General features: G+C 38.5%; 1 protein-coding gene across 2 annotated transcripts in view; it reads right to left on the bottom strand.

The window, feature by feature from the left end:
• CLIP4 (CAP-Gly domain containing linker protein family member 4) overlaps positions 1–21,886 on the bottom strand; it is a 135,709-nt gene that overhangs the window by 103,887 nt on the left and 9,936 nt on the right. For both annotated transcript variants that reach the window (XM_004377647.2, XM_023732454.1), the window contains 6 exons: positions 18,510–18,649; positions 16,593–16,686; positions 14,629–14,790; positions 10,003–10,121; positions 8,607–8,843; positions 5,679–5,814 (listed from right to left, as the gene is read on the bottom strand). In XM_004377647.2, the coding sequence (XP_004377704.1) occupies positions 5,679–5,814; positions 8,607–8,843; positions 10,003–10,121; positions 14,629–14,790; positions 16,593–16,686; positions 18,510–18,649 (888 nt within the window). The remainder of the gene's footprint in view (positions 1–5,678; positions 5,815–8,606; positions 8,844–10,002; positions 10,122–14,628; positions 14,791–16,592; positions 16,687–18,509; positions 18,650–21,886) is intronic.

Here is a 21,886-nt window from a genome sequence, read left to right as displayed (position 1 = left end):
GGGAACATCTAGCTCAATTGGCATAACACAGTTTATAAAGACAATGTTCTACATTCCACCTTGGTGAGTAATATCTGGGGTCTTAAAAGCCTGTGAACACCCATCTAAGATACTCCACTGGTCTCACCCCTTCTGGAGCAAGGGAGAGTGAAGAGAACAGGAAACAAGGAAAAGATTAGTCCAGAGGACTAATGGACCACAGCTACCACAGCCTCCACCAGACTGAGTCCGGTACAGCTAGATGGTGCCCGGCTACCACCACTGACTCCTCTGACTGGGATCACAACAGAGGGTCCTGGACAGGGCTGGAGAAGGATGTAGAAAAAAATTCTAACTCATAAAAAAAGACCAGATTTACTGGCCTGACAGACTGGAGAAACCCCGAGAGTATGGCCCCCAGACACCTTTTTAGCTCAGTGGTGAAGTCACTCCTGAGGTTCACTGTTCAGCTGGGGATTGGATAGCCCCATAAAACAAACCGGGACTAATGAGGCACAGGGACAAGGACTAGAAGGTAAGAGGCGACACAAAAGCTGGTCATAGGGAACCCAAGGTTGAGAAGGGACAGTGTTGACATGTTGTGGGGTTGTTAACCATTGTCATAGGGCAATATGTGTACCAACTGTTTAATGAGAAACTATTTGTTCTGTAAACATTCATCTAAGGTCCAAAAAAAAATAATTATCTATGTGAGATCAAACTGACAACAGCAACTCAAAAGGTTTGATGGGAAGCCTAGGGGGCAGTGAGTTGAAGATAATGGTGATGGAATAATTTGGGAAAGGATAGTGAGAATAGCAGCACAACTGGAAGAATGTAGTTGATGTCACTGAATTGTATATGTAGAAACTTTTGAAATAGTATAACTTCGGCTATGTATATTTTCACCAAAAAAAAAAAAGTCCTCCAAGGTCGAGAAGTGAGAGTGTTGACATGTCACGGTGTTGTTAACCAATGTCATAAAACAATATGTGTACTGACTGTTTAATGAGAAACTATTTGTTCTGTAAACTTTCATCTAAAGTACAGTAAAAAAAAAAGGGTTGAGAAGTTAGAGGGTTGATATGTTGTGGGGTTGTTAACCAATGTCATAAAACAACATGTGTACTACTGTTTCATGAGAAACTGTTTGTTCTGTAAGCCTTCACCTGAAGTACAATAAAATATAAAAAAAAAAAGTACAGTAAAAAAAAAAATTTATGTATAAAAAAAATTAAAACCAGCTGCTTTGAAGAACATGCCATCAGACTGACTATCCTACCTGAATCTTTCCTTTTGGAAGCCACCAGGCAAAGTCTTGGTCACTCACTCACTCAGTGAAAATTTCAGCACCTGGCTGACTCTCTGCCCTTTCTTCCTCCACTAGTCCTGTCTTCCCTCATGGTGACTTCAACATCCACACAGATGATACATCTAACACCCTAGCCTATCAGTTCCTTGATCACTTGATGTCTGATGATCTTTCCCTCTACCCTAATTCAGCCAGCCAGGATCATACTTAGCCTAGATTTACTATTACCAATAGTTTCTCCACCTCTAAAATATGTATTTAAAGCATCTACCATTTCCTATCATTTTAGATCACTTACTCTGGAACCCCCTTCTCAACTTTTCAACTCATCAGGAACCACTGATCCTATCACTTTTCCCCTGTCCATCATCCCCTTTATGTCCTCATATTCCTCGTTATTGTCATTTTTGTTAGATGCCTTAGAGTCAGTTCCGACTCATAGCAACCCTACCCTCAACAGAATGAAGCACTGTCCAGTCCTGCACCGTCCTCACAACTGTTGTTACGCTTGAGCTCATTGTTGCAGCCACTGTGTCAATCCATCTCATTGAGGGTCTTCCTCTTTTCACTGACCCTCTACTTTACAAAGCCTGATGTCCTTCTCCACGGACTGGTCCCTCCTGATAACATGTCCAAAGTATGTGAGATGAAGTTTTGCCATCCTCGCTTCTAAGAAGCATTCTGGCTGTACTTCTTCCAGAACAGATTTGTTCATTCTTCTGGCAGTCCATGGTATATTCAATATTCTTCACCAACACCATAATTCAAAGGTATCAATTCTTTGGTCTTCCTTATTCATTGTCCAACTCTCACATGCAAATAAGGGTGATTGAAAACACCACGGCTTGGGTCAGGCGCACCTTAGTCTTCAAGGTGACATCTTTGCTTTTTACCACTTTAAAGAGGTCTTTTGCAGCAGATTTGCCCAATGCACTGTGTCATTTGATTTCTTGGTTGCTGCTTCCGTGGGTGTTGACTGTGGATCCAAGTAAAACAAAATCCTTGACAACTTCAATCTTGTCTCCATTTATCATGATTCTGCTTAGTGGTCCAGTTGTGAGGATTTTTGTTTTCTTTATGTTGAAATGCAATCCATACTGAAGGCTGTAGTCTTTGATCTTCATCAGTAAGTGCTTCAAATCCCCTCACTTTCAGCAAGCAAGGTCGTGTCATCCATGCAACACAGGTTTTTAATGAGTCTTTGTCCAATCTTGATGCCCCATTCTTCTTCATATAGTCCAGCTTCTCAGATTACTTGCTCAGCATACAGACTGAAAAAGTAAGGTGAAAGGATACAACCCTGATGCACAACTTTCCTGATTTTAAACCATGAGGTAGCCCCTTGTTCTGTTTGAATGACAGCCCTTTGATCTACGTACAGGCTCCTCATGAGTACAATTAAGTGTTCTGGAATTCCCATTCTTCTCAATGTTATCCAAAATTTTTTAAGATCTACACAGTCAAATGCTTTTGCATAGTCAATAAAACACAGGTAAACATCTTTATGGTAGTCTCTGCTTTCAGCCAGGATCTATCTGACATTGGCAATGATATCCCTCGTTCCATGTCCTCTTCTGAACCTGGCCTGAATTTCTGGCAGTTCCCCGTCGATGTACTGCTGCAGCCGCTTTTGAATGATCTTTAGCAAAATTTTACTTGTGTGTGATGTTAATGATATTGTTCGATAATTTCCACATACAGTTGGATCATCTTTCTTGGGAATAGGCATAAATATGGATCTCTTTCAGTCGGCTGGCCAGGTAGCTGTCTTCCAAATTTCTTGGCATAGATGAGTAAGCACTTCCAGTGCTGCATCCATTTGTTGAAACATCTCAATTGGTATTCCATCAATTCCTGGAGCCTTGTTTTTCGACAATGCCTTCACTGCAGCTTGGACCTCCTCCTTCAGTACCACTGGTTCCTGATCATATTCTACCTACTGAAATGGTTGAACACGGACCAATTCTTTTTGGTATAGTGACTCTGTGTATTCCTTCCATCTTCTTTTGATGTTTCCGGCATCATTTAATACTTTCCCCGTAGAATCCTTCAATATTGCAACTCAAAGCTTGAATTTTTTTCTTTAGCTTGAGAAATGCTGTGCATGTTCTTCCCTTTTGGTTTTCTAACTCCAGGTCTTTGCACATATCATTATAATACTTTACTTTGTCTTCTCAAGCTGCCTTTTGAAATATTCTGTTCAGCTCTTTTACTTCATCATTTCTTCCATTTGCTTTAGCTACTCATCATTCAAGAGCAAGTTTGAGAGTCTCTTCTGACATCCATTTTGGTCTTTTCTTTCTTTCCTGTCTTTTTAATGACCTCTTGCTTTCTTCATGTGTGATGTCCTTGATGTCATTCCACAACTTGTCTGGTCTTCGGTCATTAGTGTTCAACGCATCAAATCTATTCTTGAGATGGTTTCTAAATCCAGGTGGGATATACTCAAGGTCGTACTTCAGCTCTCGTGGACTTGTTTTAATTTTCTTCAGCTTCAATTTGAACTTGCATATGAGGAATTGATGGTCTATTTCACAGTCAGCCCTTGGCCTTGCTCTGACTGATGATATTGAGCTTTTCCACTGTCTCTTTCCACAAACGCAGTTGATTTGATTCCTGTGTATTCCCTCTGGTGAGGTCCATGTGTATAGTCGCCACTTAAAAACATTGTTGAAAAAGGTATTTGCAATTAAGTTACTGGTCTTGCAAAACTCTATCATGTGATCTCCAGCATAGTTTCTATCACCAAGGCCATATTTTCCAACTACCTATCCTTCTTCGTTTCCAATTCTCGTTATTTCAATCACCAATAATTATCAACACATCCTGATTGCATGTTTGATCAATTTCAGACTGCAGAAGCTGGTAAAAATCTTTTATTTCTTCATCTTTGGCCTTAGTGGTTGGTGCATATATTTGAATAATAGTTGTATTAACTGGTCTTCCTTGTAGGAGTATCAATATCATCCTGTTACAGACAGCGTTGTACTTTAAGATAGATCTTAAAATACTCTTTTTGATGATGAACACAACGCCATTCCTCTTCAAGTTATCATTGCCAGCATAGTAGACGACATGATTGTCTGATTCAAAATGGCCAATATCGGCCCATTTCAGCTTACTAATGCCTAGGATATCGATGTTTATGTGTTCCATTTCATTTTTGACGATTTCCAATTTTCCTAGATTCACACTTTGTAGATTCCACATTCCAATTATTAATGGATGTTTGCAGCTGTTTTTTTTTTTCTCATTTTCAGTTGTGCCACATCAGCATATGAAGGTCCTGAAAGCTTGACTCCATCCACATCATTAAGGTCGACTCTACTTTGAGGAGGCAGCTCTTCCCCAGTCATCTTTCAGGTGTCTTCCAACCTGAGGGGCTCATCTTCCAGCACTATATCAGACATGTTCCGCTGCTATTCATAAGGTTTTCACTGGCTAATTCTTTTCAGAATTAGACAGCAGGTCCTTCTTCCTAGTGTGTCTTAATCTGGAAGCTCCACTGAAACCTGCCCGCCATGGGTGACCCTGATGATATTTGAATACCAGTGGCATAGCTTCCAGCATCACAGCAACACATAAGCCCCCAGAGTACGACAAACTGACAGACATGTGAGAGATTTTCCTCCTTACCTACCTTAAATTCCATGATCCATCATTCTAATCACAGCCTTGTATACATCCTCAACTTCTTTGCCTCTGTCCTTCTGTTGTACACTCCAGAAATAACACTAGCCTTGGTGAAACCCAACTCTTTTCCTACTCGGTACCTAAACCCAAAAAGTTTAATATGACTGGAGAAAATCACACAAACTGGTCTTACTTTATGATCACAGTCTCAAATGGGTCCTTAGCAATGCTTGGCTATCTGCTATGTCTCCCTGAACTATTCACATCCCCACTCTCTCAGATGAGTATTTCACACCTTCCCCTCTCTCACCAAACCTCCAACCACACTTCCCACTCCAATTATCAACTAACGGCCTCACTTTTTATATTCTAAGAAACTAGAAATAATTAAAAGTGAATTACCTCATCTTCAACCATTTCTCTCCTTAAATAGGGGTGGGTAAGCTGTGCCTGACCTAACACAAGGATAACCCCTACACCTGTGCACTGGATTCCATCCCCTCTTCACTTTTTAAGGACTTTCCTCTTCCAATTATCCCCTCTCTCTCTTGCAACATCAATTTCTCCTCTCTATTATTCTCATCAGTGTATATAGACAGGATGTAACATCTCCTATCTTTAAAAAGCCTCCCTAAATTCACATCTCCTTCATTTATTACACAGGGAACCAGGATAAAAGTTTTAGCTAAAAATGATAAAAGAGTAAAATTTGTTTTAAATTATTTCTTATTAATTTAAATAATATCTACCTTACCATATTTGGGGGCACATTTAAAGTACTGGACTTTTCCAACACTTCCATTGTTTTTTCCTTCTGGTTCATCCAATTCAACGCCAGCCCACTGCCCACTTGCAAATTCAGTTTTTCCACAAAATCGTAATGTTCCAACCTAAAGAAAATACATCAGAATAACTATTGAGTATCATTAGTAATTCTAAGTGTCCTACTCTTGCAAATTTACTTTACCATGGAAGTTTTAAATTATCTATTCTCTCAAAGTAGACTTCAGAACAAGGAATATTACCAAGAATGAAAAGGGACATTAAATAATAATAATAAGTCAATTCCCAAAGAAATACAACAATCCTAAATGTGTATGCACCTAACAACTGAGCTTCAAAACACCTGACACAAAAGATACAACTGAAAGAAAAAACAGAAAAATCCACAATTATAGTTGGAGACTTCAACACTCCTCTCTCGGTAATTAGCAGGCAGAAAATCGGTAAGGACCTAATTGACATTTATAGACCACTTCATCCAAAACCAGTTCCTGGATGGTGCAAGTGGTTAACAAGCTCGTCTGCTAACTGAAAGGTTGGACGTTCGAGTTCAACCAGAGGTGCCCTGGAATAAAGGCCTGATGATCCACTTCTGAAAAATAAGCCATTAAAAAAAAAACCTACGGAGCACAGTTCTACTGTGATACACATGGGGTCACCATGAGTAGGACTAGACTCGATGGCAACTGTTTTGTTTTGTTTTTTCCATTCAAAACAGCAAAATACAAATTTAAAAGAAATCACATAAAATATGTTCTTGGACCATAATGAAATTAAACTAGAAATCAGTTAACAGAAGGACACATAGAAATCAAACAACATATTCCTAAATAACCCATGGGTAAAAGAGAAAATCACAAGGGAAATTAGAAAATACTGAATTTGATGAAAACGATAACACGATAAAGGAAAATGTGTGGAATGCAGCAAAGCAGTGCTTAGAGGGAAATTTACAGAATGAAATGTTTGGCCTATAAGATCTAAGTTTCCACCTTAAGAAACTAGAAACAAAGACTCAAAGCAAGCAAAAGGAAGGAAATAAGATAAAAGTAATTAAGAACAGATAAACAATAAAGAAAAACCAATGAAATCAAAAGTTAATTCTTTGGAAAGATCAGTAAAATAGATAAATTTTTCAATGGACTGACTAAGGAAATATAGAGAGAAGACATAAATTACAAACACTGAATGAAAGAGGGATCCTCCATCATTAAAAGGGTAACAGGAAATACTACGAACAACTCTAGGTCCATAAATTTGACAAATGAGACAAAATGTTCCAATTCCTTTAAAGATACAAACTTTCAATGCTCACTCAAAAAAAAGATAACCTGAATTGAATTTGTAGTTAAAAACCTTTTAAAAAATAATAAATAAACCTCTAGGCCCAGAGGGCTTCACTAGTCATACAAATAAATAGAACAGAATAGAGTCAGAAATACATGTTCTACAAAGATACAAGGACAATTCAACAGAAAAAGAATAGTCTTTTCAAAACATGGTGGTAGAATAAATAGGTAACTGTAAGCAAAAAAGAAAAAAACTGGGTCATATTTGTACCCTATATAAAAGTTAACTCAAATGTAAAACTTAACATTGTAAGATTTCTAAGAGAAAACACAGCAGACAATTACTTATATATAATGCTAAGAGCACAATCCATAAAAGAAAAAAGTTGAAAAATTGCACTTCATTAAAATAAAAAATGTCAGCTCTTTGAAAGACACTGTTAAGAGAATGAAAAGGCAAGCAACAGGCTGGCAGAAAACAGAAATGAAACAAGATCGGCCATGAGTCAATAAGTCTTAAGGCAGGTTGACTGGCATATTCATTATACTCCTCTACTTTCATATAGCTTAAAATTTTCCAAAATAAAAAGTAAAAACAATAAAATAATTCTTTACAAAGTCCACTTTCAGACACAGTACAGGAATACTACAGAAGCTGAGTATTAATCCTACGCTAAAAAAAGAAAAACGCTATGCGTTCATAATTTCTTGATGTTTTAGCTCCACAGTGAATATCCATGAATGCATTCTTTTGGAAGCTGATAAATGTTACTGTTAAAAGAATAGTTTGGTAGTAGTTTTGTTTCATTTTTAATGCAATTTTCTCAATAAATCAAATCTCTAAATTGCAGTTTTCTGAGAAACTTATATGACTCTCCCCACAAAACCACCCAAATATTGAGAAGTACCTATGTTAGGAAATTCAATATCCAAGCAGGAATTGTTTCATTCTCCAGAATGAGTTCCCTATTAACTCCAAAATTAATTTTGTTAAAAAAAGAGTCCCATATAAGGTATAAACAAAGACACTGGCAGAAAACGAACGCCATAAGGAAACTGAGGCTTTAGGAAAAAAGAGGTGCCTGGAGCATTTCCAGCGAGGGGCAAGCAAGCGTCATCTTTTCCACATAAATTTTTATTATCAGTCTAATATCTAAGATTTCCCTACTTGTGGGACCTCGGAGCCAAACCCCATGAATGGTGAGGGTCTCCTTTGCTCAGTTTCTGTGAAGCAGTCATGGGGGGAAGCACCACTGGGAGCCAGCGGAGGCGGCTGCAAGGGGCCATCTTCAGGCTAGATCACCTCACAGCTCCTGCCTCTAAATGTGCCCTACGTTCTATTATACTGAACTCTTTTCCCATTCAAAAAAAAGACATCATCATTAAGTTCAAATAGTTTAAATTTTTAAATCATACGTCACAGTAAACTTGAATCTAAGTTTCACATTTTCCATTAAATATCTTTCTCCCTTTCTACCTATGTACCTTTTTTCTTTTTCTTTTTTTTTTAATATCAAAATTCTGGCCATACTGTATGTATTCTTTAGCACAGAGGCCATGGACATAATGACCATGGAGCTAGCTTAAGCGACAGCAGCTACTTACTGTACCTTCTGTCCTGCAATAACAACACGATCCCCCAACTTCAGGCCAAGTGATGTCAGCAGTGCCCTGCCAGTAACATGATCATAATTTGGAAGCATCGCCTTTGAGATAGCACATGACAGAGGCACTGCATCTAACAGCATCTGCTTGATTTCTTTAGCAGTTGCAGCTGCATCTGCCATTTCTAATGGCATATCTACTGGGTCTGGAACAACATCCGCAGGGATCTGTCCCTTGTCATTCTACAAATAAAAAAAAAAAAAATTCAATTCATGTTTATACAGACCTCTATGCAGTCAAAGAAAATTATTTCTGGAGGATTTTTAAGTTATATTCATTCATGATTTATTTATTCAAAAATATTTACTGTACTGAATTATGTATGTGAAAATGGCTGAAATGGCAAATATTTTATCATATATATCTTACCAGTAAAAAAGAAATATTTACTGAGTACCTGCTATATACCAGACACAGTTCTGAGGTGCTAGAGCTAGCACAGTGAAGACAACAAAAGTCCTGCCCTCAAAGAGCATATATTCTGGTGGGAAGGACATTAAAATTGGGGATAACTGATGGGGTGAAACAGAAAGAAAAGTGGCCAAGAAAAAAGGAAGAGAAGGAAAACAGGAAAGAGGGGCAGGGGGACAGGAAAGTAAGAAGGCAGGGGAGCTTTTTCGAACATTACACTCTCCTCTGCCCACCTGACCCCTTCATGGGAACGCACAGGTCCAGGGAAGAATCTCTGCCAGAGTGAGTCACAGTCATTCATACAAGGGAAAGAAAGGTGAGAATTACCTTCTCAAAGTCAATAAAATGCCAAAGGATTTGAAGATTATGAAATTCAATCTTGTGTGTTCACTTTGTACATTAGTGACACTACTACTGTGAAAAAATATTTTTCCTTTAAACATTTAATTTTGAAAGGTTTACTCCATTCTTAAATGTGCATTTTTTAACTTTCTGAATGCAATTTCTTTCTGAAAGAATTTAAAGTATGATTTAATGGAAAAATATTATGTATATGTGCACTTTAACAGTTAATAGAAAAATATTATGTATGTGTACTTTAACAGCTAACTTTTCATAAATACATCAAAAAATCCGAAATGAAAGATATTAAAACCCAAAGATTATGACAATTTAGGGAGCATCTTATCTTCCTGAATGGAAGTAATTTTTGTAGAGCTTATCAATGTAAAAGGACTGAGATTCACTGTTATGCCTTAACTTTATTTTAGATAGTTTATCGTTGTTACTATTTACATGTGGCACAAAAATATAAATGACTTGCTCATATGAGAGTTCTATTAAAACAACATCCAGATTCAACTCTTTACCGAGAGATAACATAAGCCTTAATACTTTTAAATTTTTTTCACTTTTAATTTAACCTCTTACCCTAAATGCGGGATTTGCTCCATGCTCCAATAAGCATTTCACAGCACCTGAACACAAATTATATGCTGCAATATGCAGAGCTGTTCCAAAGTTAAAGTCACTGCAAGTAGCATCCACATCTGCAATTCAACATCACAAGAGTATTCATTACAAATTTAAATTTAGCTATTATAATTTAAAAGGAGAGAGGGTTTTTTGGGCGAAAAGATTTTTTTTTTAACCATTTATGAGACTTAAACCAACCCCCAAGGCATCATTTCACAATGGAACAACATCTTCACATTACAATCTGGTTAACTATAAATTAAATTGTACAATAAAATTTTATTATAAAATGGAGTAATATTATCATGGGTTTTCCAACTATCATATTTAAAAGCAATAACAGCAATAATTCATATTTGTAAAAAGTAACTATCTTAATGCAGTCACTCATTAAATCTCTTGTGTAATCTGCTTGACAGCTACAGCCAGGTAGTTAAGTTTAGGTCGGAGATCAGCAAACTATGGCCCACAGGCCACATCCAACCCACCATCTGTTTTTGTAAATAGTTTTATTGGAACATATCCACACCTGCCCATCTACATAGTCTCTATGGCTACTTCCGTGTTACAACAGTGGCGTCACATCACTGTGACAGAGACCACGTAGCCCACAAAGCCTAAAATACTTACTAGCTGGACCTTTATAGACAAAGTTTGCTGCAGAATTTTCCAACTAGTAATCAGATAAAGACTAATTAAACATAAGAACGTCTACTTATAATACTGATTTATAATACTCTATTCAAAAAATTAACTGGGGCTTCATAATAAAGGAATCTTGCAATTCTAAGAATGTTTCAATAACTTTCAAAATAGCATTATTACACTATTCTTAAACACAGAAATACTTCAGATTTGGGAATCGCATTTTGAATGCTTACTATAACAAGAGTTTAATGCATCTCTGGTTCTCAAAGCCTTACCTTCATCTAAACCACACAACCTCACACGCCCTACCTCCAACATGTTCAGGACAAACTCTCTTATTACTAGCAACAGAGGCTTCCTTCCTAACATCATTCAAAAAAAAAAGAAAAGGTAAAGTTTAAAGACAAAATGAGCAATCATTCAAAGTAGAAGTTAGAAACAAACATTCTAGGAAATTTATCTACTGAATCTCTAAAACGTGTCTTCTACAAATGAGGAAAGTACTTATCTTAGTTAGCTGGTGCTGCTATAACAGAAATACCACAAGTGGATGGCTTTAACAAATAGAAGTTTATTCTCTCGTAGTCTAGGAGGCTAGAAGTCCAATTTCAGGGTGCCAGCTCCAAAGGAAGGCTTTCTCTCTCTGTCGGGTCTGGAGGAAGGTCCTTGACATCAATCTTCCCCTGGTCTAGGAGCTTCTAAGCACAGGGATCCCGGGTCCAAAGGACACGCTCTGCTCTTGGCACTTCTTACTTGGTGGTATGAGGTCTGCTAGCCTCTTTTATATCTCAAAAGAGATTGACTCAAGATACAACCTAATCGTGTAGATTGAATACTGCCACATTAACATAACTGCCTCTAATCCTACCTTATTAGCATCACAGAGGTGGGATTTACAACACATAGGAAAATTACATCAGATGGAAAATGGTGGACAATCACACAATACTGGGAATCATGGCCTAGCCAAGTTGACACACATTTTTGAGGACACAATTCAATCCATTCCATTGCATCCTTTGGCCCCTAAAAATTCATGTCCTTGCCACATGTAAAACACATTCACCTCATCATATCATAGCGAAAGTCTTAAATTAACTCCAAGGCCAAAATCCAAAAATTCCTCTTCATCCGTGAAATCTAGAATACAAGTTACCTGCTTCCAAAGTACAACGGTGGAAAAGGCACAAGCTAGACATTTTCATTACAAATGGGAGAAATAAGAGAAAAAAGGGTTAACAGGCACCAAGCAAGTCAGCAGAACACATTTAATTAGCTCTTAAGTCTTGAAAATAATCCTCTGTTCTCTGACACCATTTAGGCAATGGCCCTGCCCTCCAGACTCTGGGTGTTGGTCACATTCTCTGGATTCTGGGTGGAGGTCCCTCGGCCCTAGGCTTCAGCTCCACCTTACAGGCCTACTAGGGCAGCAACTCTGCTCCCTCTCATTTGGGCAGCCCCATTCTCCTAGTCCATCTGAGTGGCAACCCTTTCCCCTTGGCCCCGGCAGGCCCTGTTCCTCTGCCTCTTGGGCATGGCAGCCCTGCTCCCTTAGCTTTGGGCAGTGGATATGGCCCCATCTGCTGATACTTGAATGGCAGCCCCACACTCCAGAATCAAACTGGTGAAGATCTGACTCTTTGAAACCCCAGAGGCCATGGCTCCACCCTTTGAGACCCCAGAGGTCGTGGCCCTACTGTGGCAGCCCTGCTTCCTGTGTTTCTTGTCTCTTCAGCTTCTGCTTCCTTATTCCTTGGCCTCTCAGCCCCTCAGGCCTCATTGCCCACGTCTGCCCTGCTGGTACAAGTGTTCCAAAGCTCTTCAGCTCCACCAATAAGTGCCTGGAGGCACCCCACTCTGCCAGAAAGCCTCCTGTGCAAAGGTACTCAGCTCTCTTGCTCCATGGGTCAGCTCCAGCACTGTCTCAAGCTGGACTCCTGGTTCTACTGCTGCTGTTTCTCTGCTACTGCTTCTCGCTGTCTGCACCATCTCCAGTGTAACAGCTCTCCTCACTTCCTTCTGAGACCTCATCAGAATTGTCTTTGATGTCCATAATTCCACCAACATTCTGTTTAAGGTGACCTAGGCTTTTACTATTAGGCACTTACAGCCTCTACTCATTCACAGTTCCAAAACCACTTCCACATTTTAGGTATCTGTTAGAGCAGCACCCCGCTCCTGGTGCCAAACTCTTAGTTATCTAGTGCTTCTGTAACAGAAATGCCACAAGTGGATGGCTTTAACAAACAGAGATTTATTCTCTCACAGTCTAGTAGTAGTCTAGAAGTCTGAATTCAGGGCACAAGCTCCAGGAGAAGGCTTTCTCCTCTATCGGCTCTGGAGGAAAGTCTTTGTCTCTTCTAAGCGTCTGTTCCTGGGTGATCTTTATGTGAGTTGGCAACTTCCTTCCCCCATCTCTGCTTCCTAGCTTGCTTGTTTAATCTCTTTTATATCTCAAAAGAGATTGACTCAAGACATACCCTACACTAATCCTGTCTCATTAACATAGCAAAGGCAACTCATTCCCAAATGAGATTATAACCACAGACATAGAGATTAGGATTTACAATACATATTTGGCAGAGGGGGACTTCATACCACAAAGCAAAAAGAGCCAGGAGCGTGTGTGTCCTTTAGAACCAGGGTACCTGTGCTGAGAAGCTCCTAGACCAGGGAAAGACTGATGATAAGGATCTTCCTCCAGAGCCAAGAGACAGAGAAAGCCTTCCCCCTGGAGCTGGCGCCCTGAATTCGGACTTCTGAACTACTAGACTGTGAGAGAATAAATCTGTTTGTTAAAGCCATCCACTTGTGGTATTTCTGTTATTGTAGCACTAGACAACTAAGACAGTATTGTATACCGTCTTGAAGTATTGCACTTGCTCTCATTTTTTTCTCAAAAGAAAACTGACCCAATGAAAGGACCAGAGAAAAAGACAAAATATTAAGACTATAATTTAGACATTCCAATGTTATATTTCAGTATATTCCATCAAAGTGGGGGAGGAGGGCCTGAAATTTTGTTGAGTAGAATCATGGAATTTCAAAACTGAATGCCATCTAAAATAAATATCATTTATTATCTGAATGTCTACTTCTGAAGGCTTTCTTTCCTCTATCCCTGGCCACCTAAGCAACACAAAAGAATTATATAGCACATGGATTCAATTTCATATTTATAAAATCCATGTTATCTTGAGGAATACTCTTCCTTTGTATCTCTTTGTACTTAGTCTTTTGTAATAGACTATTAATTATTCAATTAAAAAATTTTAGAAAAAAATGGGATAGGAGACCATATGGAACAAGATGGAGCAGGAATAAAAATCTCCTTGAATTAAAATTTTTATGACATTAAAAAAGTTTTCAATTAATAGCATCTGTCTTAGTTATCTAGTGCTGCTATAACAGAAATACCACGAGTGGTTGGCTTTAACAAACAGAAATTTATTCTCTCACAGTCTAGGAGGCTATAAGTTCAATTTCAGGGTGCTAGCTCCAGGGGGAAGGCTTTCTCTCTTTCTTGGCTCTGGAGGAAGATCCTTGTCATCAATCTTTCCTTGGTCTAGGAGCTTCTCAGCACAGGAACCCTAGGTCCAAAGGACGCACTCCCCTCCTGGTTCTTCATTCTCAGTGGTAGGAGGTCCCCCGTCTCTCTGCTCCCTTCTCTCTTTCGTATCTCAAAAGAAACTGACTTAAGATACAACGTAATCTTGTAGATTGAGTCTTGCCTCATTAATATAACTGCTTCTAATCCTGCCTCATTAACATCATAGAGGTAGGATTTACAACACATAGGAAAATCACATCTGATGACAAAATGGTGGATAATCATGCAATATTAGGAATCAAGGCCTAGCCAAGTTGACACACATTTTGGGGGGACATAATTCAATCCATAACAGCATGTAATGGTGACCTTATACTACTTGCCTTTTGGTTTAGATGTCTTCAAAATGACTTTTACAAGTTCCGGGACATCAAAATAAGCAGCATAATGCAAAGCATTCATGTTTGTCCAGCGACTCCGCAAACTAGCATCTGCTCCCAGATCCATAAGTTGAGTTGCAAATTTCACAGCTGTCTCAACATCACCTAAAGAAGATTTGCTAAATTATTTTTCTTTTAATCTTCAATACAAATTTTAAGTTCCAATGGATGGCTATTTACTACCTCATTTAAAAGACTAAGGCAGATGGCATACTGAATATACACTTACTCCTCAAAAATTTTACTTTCAGAAATTTATTCTAAAATAATCATACTCAGGGATGTGGATAAATACTTTGCTATAAAGATACCCGTCACAGCACTGTTGATTATGAATATAATTCTGAAACAATCTAAAAGTACAAGAAGAAATAGGTTAAATAAATTGATACACCCATATAATGGAATCCTATGCAGCCATTACAAACAATGTACTAGACTATTGCTACTTAACAGACCATTGCCAGCCCCCACGCTGTAATTTCTGTTTATACTTCTTGTAATTATTTTCTTTTTTTCCCTATGTAATGTTTCTTCTGATTATATTAATTCAAATGTAATTTATTTCTTCTGAATAGTGTTTGGGCTTGCATTTTATATGTCTTTTTTTTTTTTTTTAGTTTTACAAAAACATCAGTCTGTGATGTACTGAGGGGAAAAGGTCCCTCACCACCAATAGTTTGAGAAGCACTGTATCAGATGGCCGAAACAGGAAGAGATGTTCCCAACATATAGCTGAATAAGAGACACAGGTTTATAAAATGGTATAGCAGAGGAGGATACCAATTTTGGAAAATACGCACATATGTTGTATATGTAGCAATAGAGTCGACAGGCCTACAGACTGGGGCCTGCTAAGGAATGGCAAACTTGGAAAACTGACCTTGGACTGTCACACCCTTGCTGTCAACCCTCAGGAAGGTTCCAGGGTGTTACCAGTTGCCCTCACCTACTAAGCAAACAGGTATATAGCCTGTTCCAGAAAAGTTGGAGGTGCTAAGAAGGTATAAAGATCCCCTTGAGAGTCTTAAAAGCTAGCAAGCAGCCATCTAAGATGCATCAATTGGTCCCAACCCACCTGAAGCAAAGGAGAATGAAGAACACCGAAGACACAAGGAAAGTATTAGCCCAAGAGACAGAAAGGGCCATATAAAACAGAGACTTCATCAGCCTCAGACCAGAAGAACTCGATGGTGCCCTGCTACCACCAATGACTGCCCTGACACAGAACACAACAGAAAGTCCCTGATGGAGCCAGAGAAAATTGGGGTGCACGACTCATATTCTAGTAAAAAGACCAGACTTAATGGTTTGACTGAGACTAGAACGACCTCGGAAGAAATGGCCCCTGGACTCTCTGTTAGCCCAAAACTAAATCCATTCCCGAGGCCAGTTCTTCAGACAGAGATTAGACTGGACCACGGGACATAAAATAACACTCGTGAAGAGTGTGCTTCTTAGCTCAAGTGGATACATGAGACTAAATGGGCAGCTCCTGTCCAGAAGCAAAGTGAGAAAGCAGAGAGGGTCAGGAGCTGGTTTAATGGACACAGGAAATCTGGGGTGGAAGGGAGGGCGTGCTGTCACAGTATAGGGAGGGCAACTAGGGTCATAACAATATATGTATAAATTTTTGTATGAGAGACTAACTTGAATTGTAAACTTTCACTTAAAGCACAACAATTAAAAAAAAAAAAAAAAAAGATCCCCCTGAGAGAAGGTAGGGAAGGGAACAAGGTTTTTGGAAGGACTTAAGTGAATCCTCATCTATTCAGACAATATTATCAGCAGTTGGATGCTCTCCTAGTGGCTTGAGGGAAGGGAATTATAGCCCTCTGACTGGCATAAATATAGATTATATAAGCACAAATATATATTACCTAACAACAGAATTAGTAACGACTTACCAATACCATGGGCTCCAGATTTGCAGGTATAATGTAAAAGGGTCATATCTGTCAGTCCATCTCTGTCGTTTACATTGCAACCTCTCTTAAGAATCTGAGGAAACCAAGGAAAACATGAGTACAATGTGACTACTGAAGTATCAACTGATTTCCAATCAATGCTGAGGAACAAACTTAGTCCATCATATCTGAATTAGTTCTCAGTAAAATGTATAGATAGAATTGGCTTCTCTTAAGGGTAAATTTTAAATCTGTACCCAGCAACAATAATGAAAATTTAACCTGTCACTTAAAGAGTACTTCAAGGTAATCTGGCACCCAAATATGTCCCTTAACTCTCTTAAAGAATAAGTAAATTTTTCTTTCTAATGGGTGTAATGGTGTGGTGCAGTGCGGTGAATTACTTAATATGACCCTTTTAGCCATGCCTGGTCTTGTAACTCCCCACATAATGATTGGGAAGGACTATGTAAATGGCCCACCAAGGGGACTGGACAGCTTGCTAATAATGCAAATAAAGTACATGGCACCCTTATGGAAGTGGGATCATGCAAATAAGTTGTATGGAACCCTAACCAGAGGATTGGTCAGTTTTGCCATCCCACTTGGCTTACAATGAGCCATTCCAGAGGCAGAAAGACAGGACATCACTACCACCAAGAAGAGATGGGAGCAGAGTGATTCCTTGGGACCTGGGGTCCCTACATGGGGAACCTCCCAGACCCAGGGGACACAGAGACAGAGAGAGAGCTGTAACACTGGAGACAGCACAAGACAGTGAGAATCAGCAGCAGAAAAATGGTGGCTGCAAAACCAGGAGATGGGCATGAGACAGCACAGTGGGCTTCCTTGCCCATGGGGCAAGGTGGCTACAGTTGGCATGCCAACCCACAGAGCAAGAGAGCTGAGTGCCTTCAGGCCAATGCTTACTGGCAGAGTGGGGTGCCTCTGCGTACCTAGTGGCAGAGCTAAAGAGCTTTGTTTCACTTGTCCGAGCAGGGCAGAGGCTGGGCTGAGGAGCTCTGGAGGCTGAGGGGCTGAGAGGCCAAAAGGCCAAGGGTCAGAGAGAGGCCTGCCCGTGGACATGGCTGAGAAGAGGCTGTAGTGATTGAAGAACTGTATCCTGAGTCGTTCCTGATCCTGAATTGTAACCTGTTACTTCCCTAATGAACCTAATAATCACAGAGTGTGGTCTGTGAGTTCTGTGTGGTAATTACAACGAATTATCGCATCCAGCAGAGAAGTAGAGCGCCGTGGGAGGGATGGCCGGTGTCAGAAGTGGTAAAAAGGTTGGAGAGAAGAGGTATGTCTGACCTCTACCTCATAGGAATCTGCCTTGGGCTGATGCTGATGGTGATTCTCTCTTCCCCAAGTGAGGCTGGACAAGGAGGTCGGACAGTGCCCCATGTCATGTTTTGTAAATGGTATTTGAAAAAAGTATAAGCTATCTCTTCTTACAAAACATGCTGGTGAAAGAATCCACTCATTTTTTTCATTCCCCCTCGAAAAATCGAATTTTTTTAAAAAAATTATATTTAAGCCTACATCATTGCCAAACTACCCAAATGTGCAGCTAAAACAGGATGTTAATCAAATCCCTTAATGAAATGCATCAAAAATTTCTGCAAAATTAATTTCTATAGAAAGAAATAAGAAAAACGCCTCTCCTCCTTCCACCAAGAGTCTATAACATCAAAACTCAAAGGTGTTAAGAAAGTAAGGTGTACGAAGGAATGATGGGAAGAGTGGGCAGTACCACCTCACTACTCATGAAAACCTGGAAATACAAAGAACAAACATCGGAATCTTAGAAGTGTCTCTCCTTCAATCACCATCTGTCCATTAAGACAGGGAAAAACAATTCTATACCATTAACAATCCTAATCATGCAAATCTTCAGATTTAAGAGTCCCTTACCTCATTTCCAATAATGTCAATGTTCTGCTGGACCTGAGGAACCCACTGTCTTAAAATGGCAAATAATTCTGACACTGAAGTTTTGGGATCAAAGAGAATTTCCTGGCACGATGCATCGCTAGGATCAAAGAAAGAAAACTCTGAAAGAAAAAGGTATAATTTATTAAAAAGCTTCAAATAAATATATTGAAAATAATAAACAGTAAGATGAAGATTCACATGATAAAAAATATTTTTAGATGTTAGAAAAAGCAAGTTTACCTTAAGCAATTCTCAAGACCAAAGTCAATATGGCCAAAAAGTATGAGAATGAGATTTTCCTGTCATACCACACTTTATTTTAGATGAAACAAAATGTGAGTGAGTGCAGAGATCTCAAACCCTGAACTTCCCAAGTACTATTTTTAGGACACAGAAAATTTGTCAAATTTTATTGATACTTTTGCCTCTCAAAACATAGATATATCATGAACAACAGATCCACATGTATTATTAAACATTAACATAAAAAGAAGAAACATTATTCTAGTGTATTAACAGCATACTGTTGCTGTTGTTGTTGTTATTGGGTGCCATCGAGTTGGTTCCAACTCATAGCAACCTTATGTACAACAGAACGAAACGCTGCCCGGTCCTGTGCCATCCTCACAATCATTATAGTATACTAAAACTCTACAGAATTTTAAATGTTCTTTTTACTTTTAAAGCCCTGGTGGCGTAGTAGTTTAGAGTTCGGCTGCCAACCAAAAGGTCGGCAATTCGAATCCACCAGCGGGTCCTTGGAAGCCCTATGGGGCAATTCTATTCTGTTCTATATGGCCTCTATAAGTCAGAATCGACTCAACAGCAACAGGTTTTATAACTTTTTTTTTTTTTTAACTTTTCTGTAGTTTCCCAATTTTCTGTAATAAACATATACAGTATTACTTCTTCCCCACTGAAGAAGCATGAGGAGACCTGCTATTCCAACCAATAAGGAAGTAATATCTGACAGTGCAGAAGGAAAGAAATATTGGGACAAAGTAACTGGGTTATTCTGGAATCCGTATTAGTAAAACCACAGAATACCAGACAAAATGGAACACATGATCCAAATATTTCTTAAAACTTCCTAAGATTCAGATAAAAGTCAGATATTCCCTGTGGATTAAGAATAAAAGAGAATGACTCATGAAGGAAATAAAACCTTATAAGAAAATCAGATTCTATGTACTGAACAATCTAAAATAAAACGTAGGGAATTTTACAAATCAGAAGCATCTAAGGAAGTAAAGCATTGGCGAGCTTACAATGGCCAAGCATTTACAATTTACCAGGTACTTACAAATCCTCACAAACACCTTACTTTGCAGGTATTATTAGTCTCATTTGGCAGACGAGGAAACCAAACTTTAGACTAAATAATCTGCCCAAAGTCACACAGCTAGTAAATGGCAAATATGGGACAGAAAACCAAGTTTGTCTCTAAAGTCTATCTTCTTTCCTCTATCATGCTGCCTCCCCAAGAGAAGTCATTATCGACCTCAGAATACATGAGTGGTGGGGTTCATGTTTTTTTTATTTACTTCTTTGCATTTTTACATATTATTCAAAATTATATTATGTATAAAACCACAAAACCATTTGCCATCAAGTTGACTCCAACTCATGGTAAACCCATGTGTGTCAGAGTAGAATCGAGCTCCGTAAGGTTTCAATGGCTGATTTTTCAGAAGTATGTCACCAGGCCTTTTTTCCAAGGTGCCTCTGGGTGGACTCAAACACCAACATTTCAGTTAGCAGTCAAGTGTGTTACCTGCCTGCACCACCCAGGGATTGTTATATATGTATACACAGTTCTCACTTCTAGAATCAGGATAACTAAATGATGAAATGAAAGGCACAAAACCAAGGACATGTGAAAAATACGGCAGTAATCCGTCAGAAGAGAAATCAGAAAGACTAAAGCTAGATTGAGATACTATCCAAATCTTACACAGCAAAATGGTCCTTTACATTCAGAAAAGAAAAACTGAATAAAACAGGCTCCAACTTGAAAAAGCACCTTGCATAGTTTCTTGAACATAGATTTGGGTGTGTTTCTTATGAATAGCAGTTAACTGGATGTGTTGTTGTTCCTGCTGTTTAATTCATTCACTAAATAGTTATAGAGCAATCATGTTCCTAGGCATTGGGATTTTCTAGTGGAGAAATTTCTAAATATACACCGAATCATACTATTCTGCACATGTCCACAAGGAGACATGTACAAGAATATTTATGCTGGCATTGATTATAATAGCAACACAATTATAAACAGAAATGTCTATCCACAGAAGACAGGTAGAATGTGGCATAGTCATGGGATAGAGGCTATGCTTATTTAGAATTAAATAAATGAATTAGATATCTAACTCATGTATTGATAAGGAGACATCACAAAAAACACACAGATGAATAAAATAAGTTGCAGAATGATATGTACTATATATATATTTCAAACGTAGAAAAGGTTAAGGAGAGATACAGAAGATATAAAAAAGACTCAAATCAAACCTCTTTAGAGATGAAAACTACATCTGAGATGAAAAATACACTGGGTAAGATTATCAGCTGATTAGACATTGTAAAAAAAAAAAGTTTAATGAATTTGAAGACATAGCCATCAAAACTATCCAAAATGAAACACAAAGAGAACAAACAATTTTAAAAAAAATAAAAAGAGCATCAGTGAACTGTGGAATAATTTCAAGTGGTCAAATATACATGTAATTGGAGGATGGGGGCAGAAAAAATATTTGACGAAATAATATTTTCCAAACTTGATGAAAACTAAAACCCATAGATCCAAGAATCTCAACAAATCCCAAGCACAATGAACATAAAATTACAGCACAGTATATTATAATAAAGCTGTTCAAAGCAATGATAAAGAGAAAATCTTAAAAGCAACCAGAGAAAAAAGCCATACTACATACAGAAAAACAAAGATAAGGGAGAGGAGATTTCCTATTAGAAAGAAGAAAAGTGAAAAGCCAGTGGAGCAACATCTTTAAAGTACTAAAAAGAAAAAAACTATCAACCTAGAATTCTATATCCAGCAAAAATTTTTCAGACAAGAAGGCACAATAAAGATGTTTCAGACATATAAAAGCTGAAAGAACTCATCATGATGGACCCGCACTGCAAAGAAATGTCCAGGCAGAATGAAAATAATCCCAGATGGAAATCTGGATCTACACAAAGGAACGAAGAGCACTGGAAATGCTAACTACCCATTTACATGAGTGTCTTAGTCATCTAGTGCTGCTACAACAGAAATACCACAAGTGGATGGCTTTAACAAAGAGAAGTTTATTTCCTTACAGTAAAGTAGGCTAGAAGTCCAAATTCAGGGC

Source organism: Trichechus manatus, unplaced genomic scaffold (genome assembly GCF_000243295.1).
Source record: "Trichechus manatus latirostris isolate Lorelei unplaced genomic scaffold, TriManLat1.0 scaffold00052, whole genome shotgun sequence".
Classification (NCBI taxonomy): domain Eukaryota; kingdom Metazoa; phylum Chordata; class Mammalia; order Sirenia; family Trichechidae; genus Trichechus; species Trichechus manatus.
This window is presented reverse-complemented; position numbering and strand designations above follow the sequence as displayed.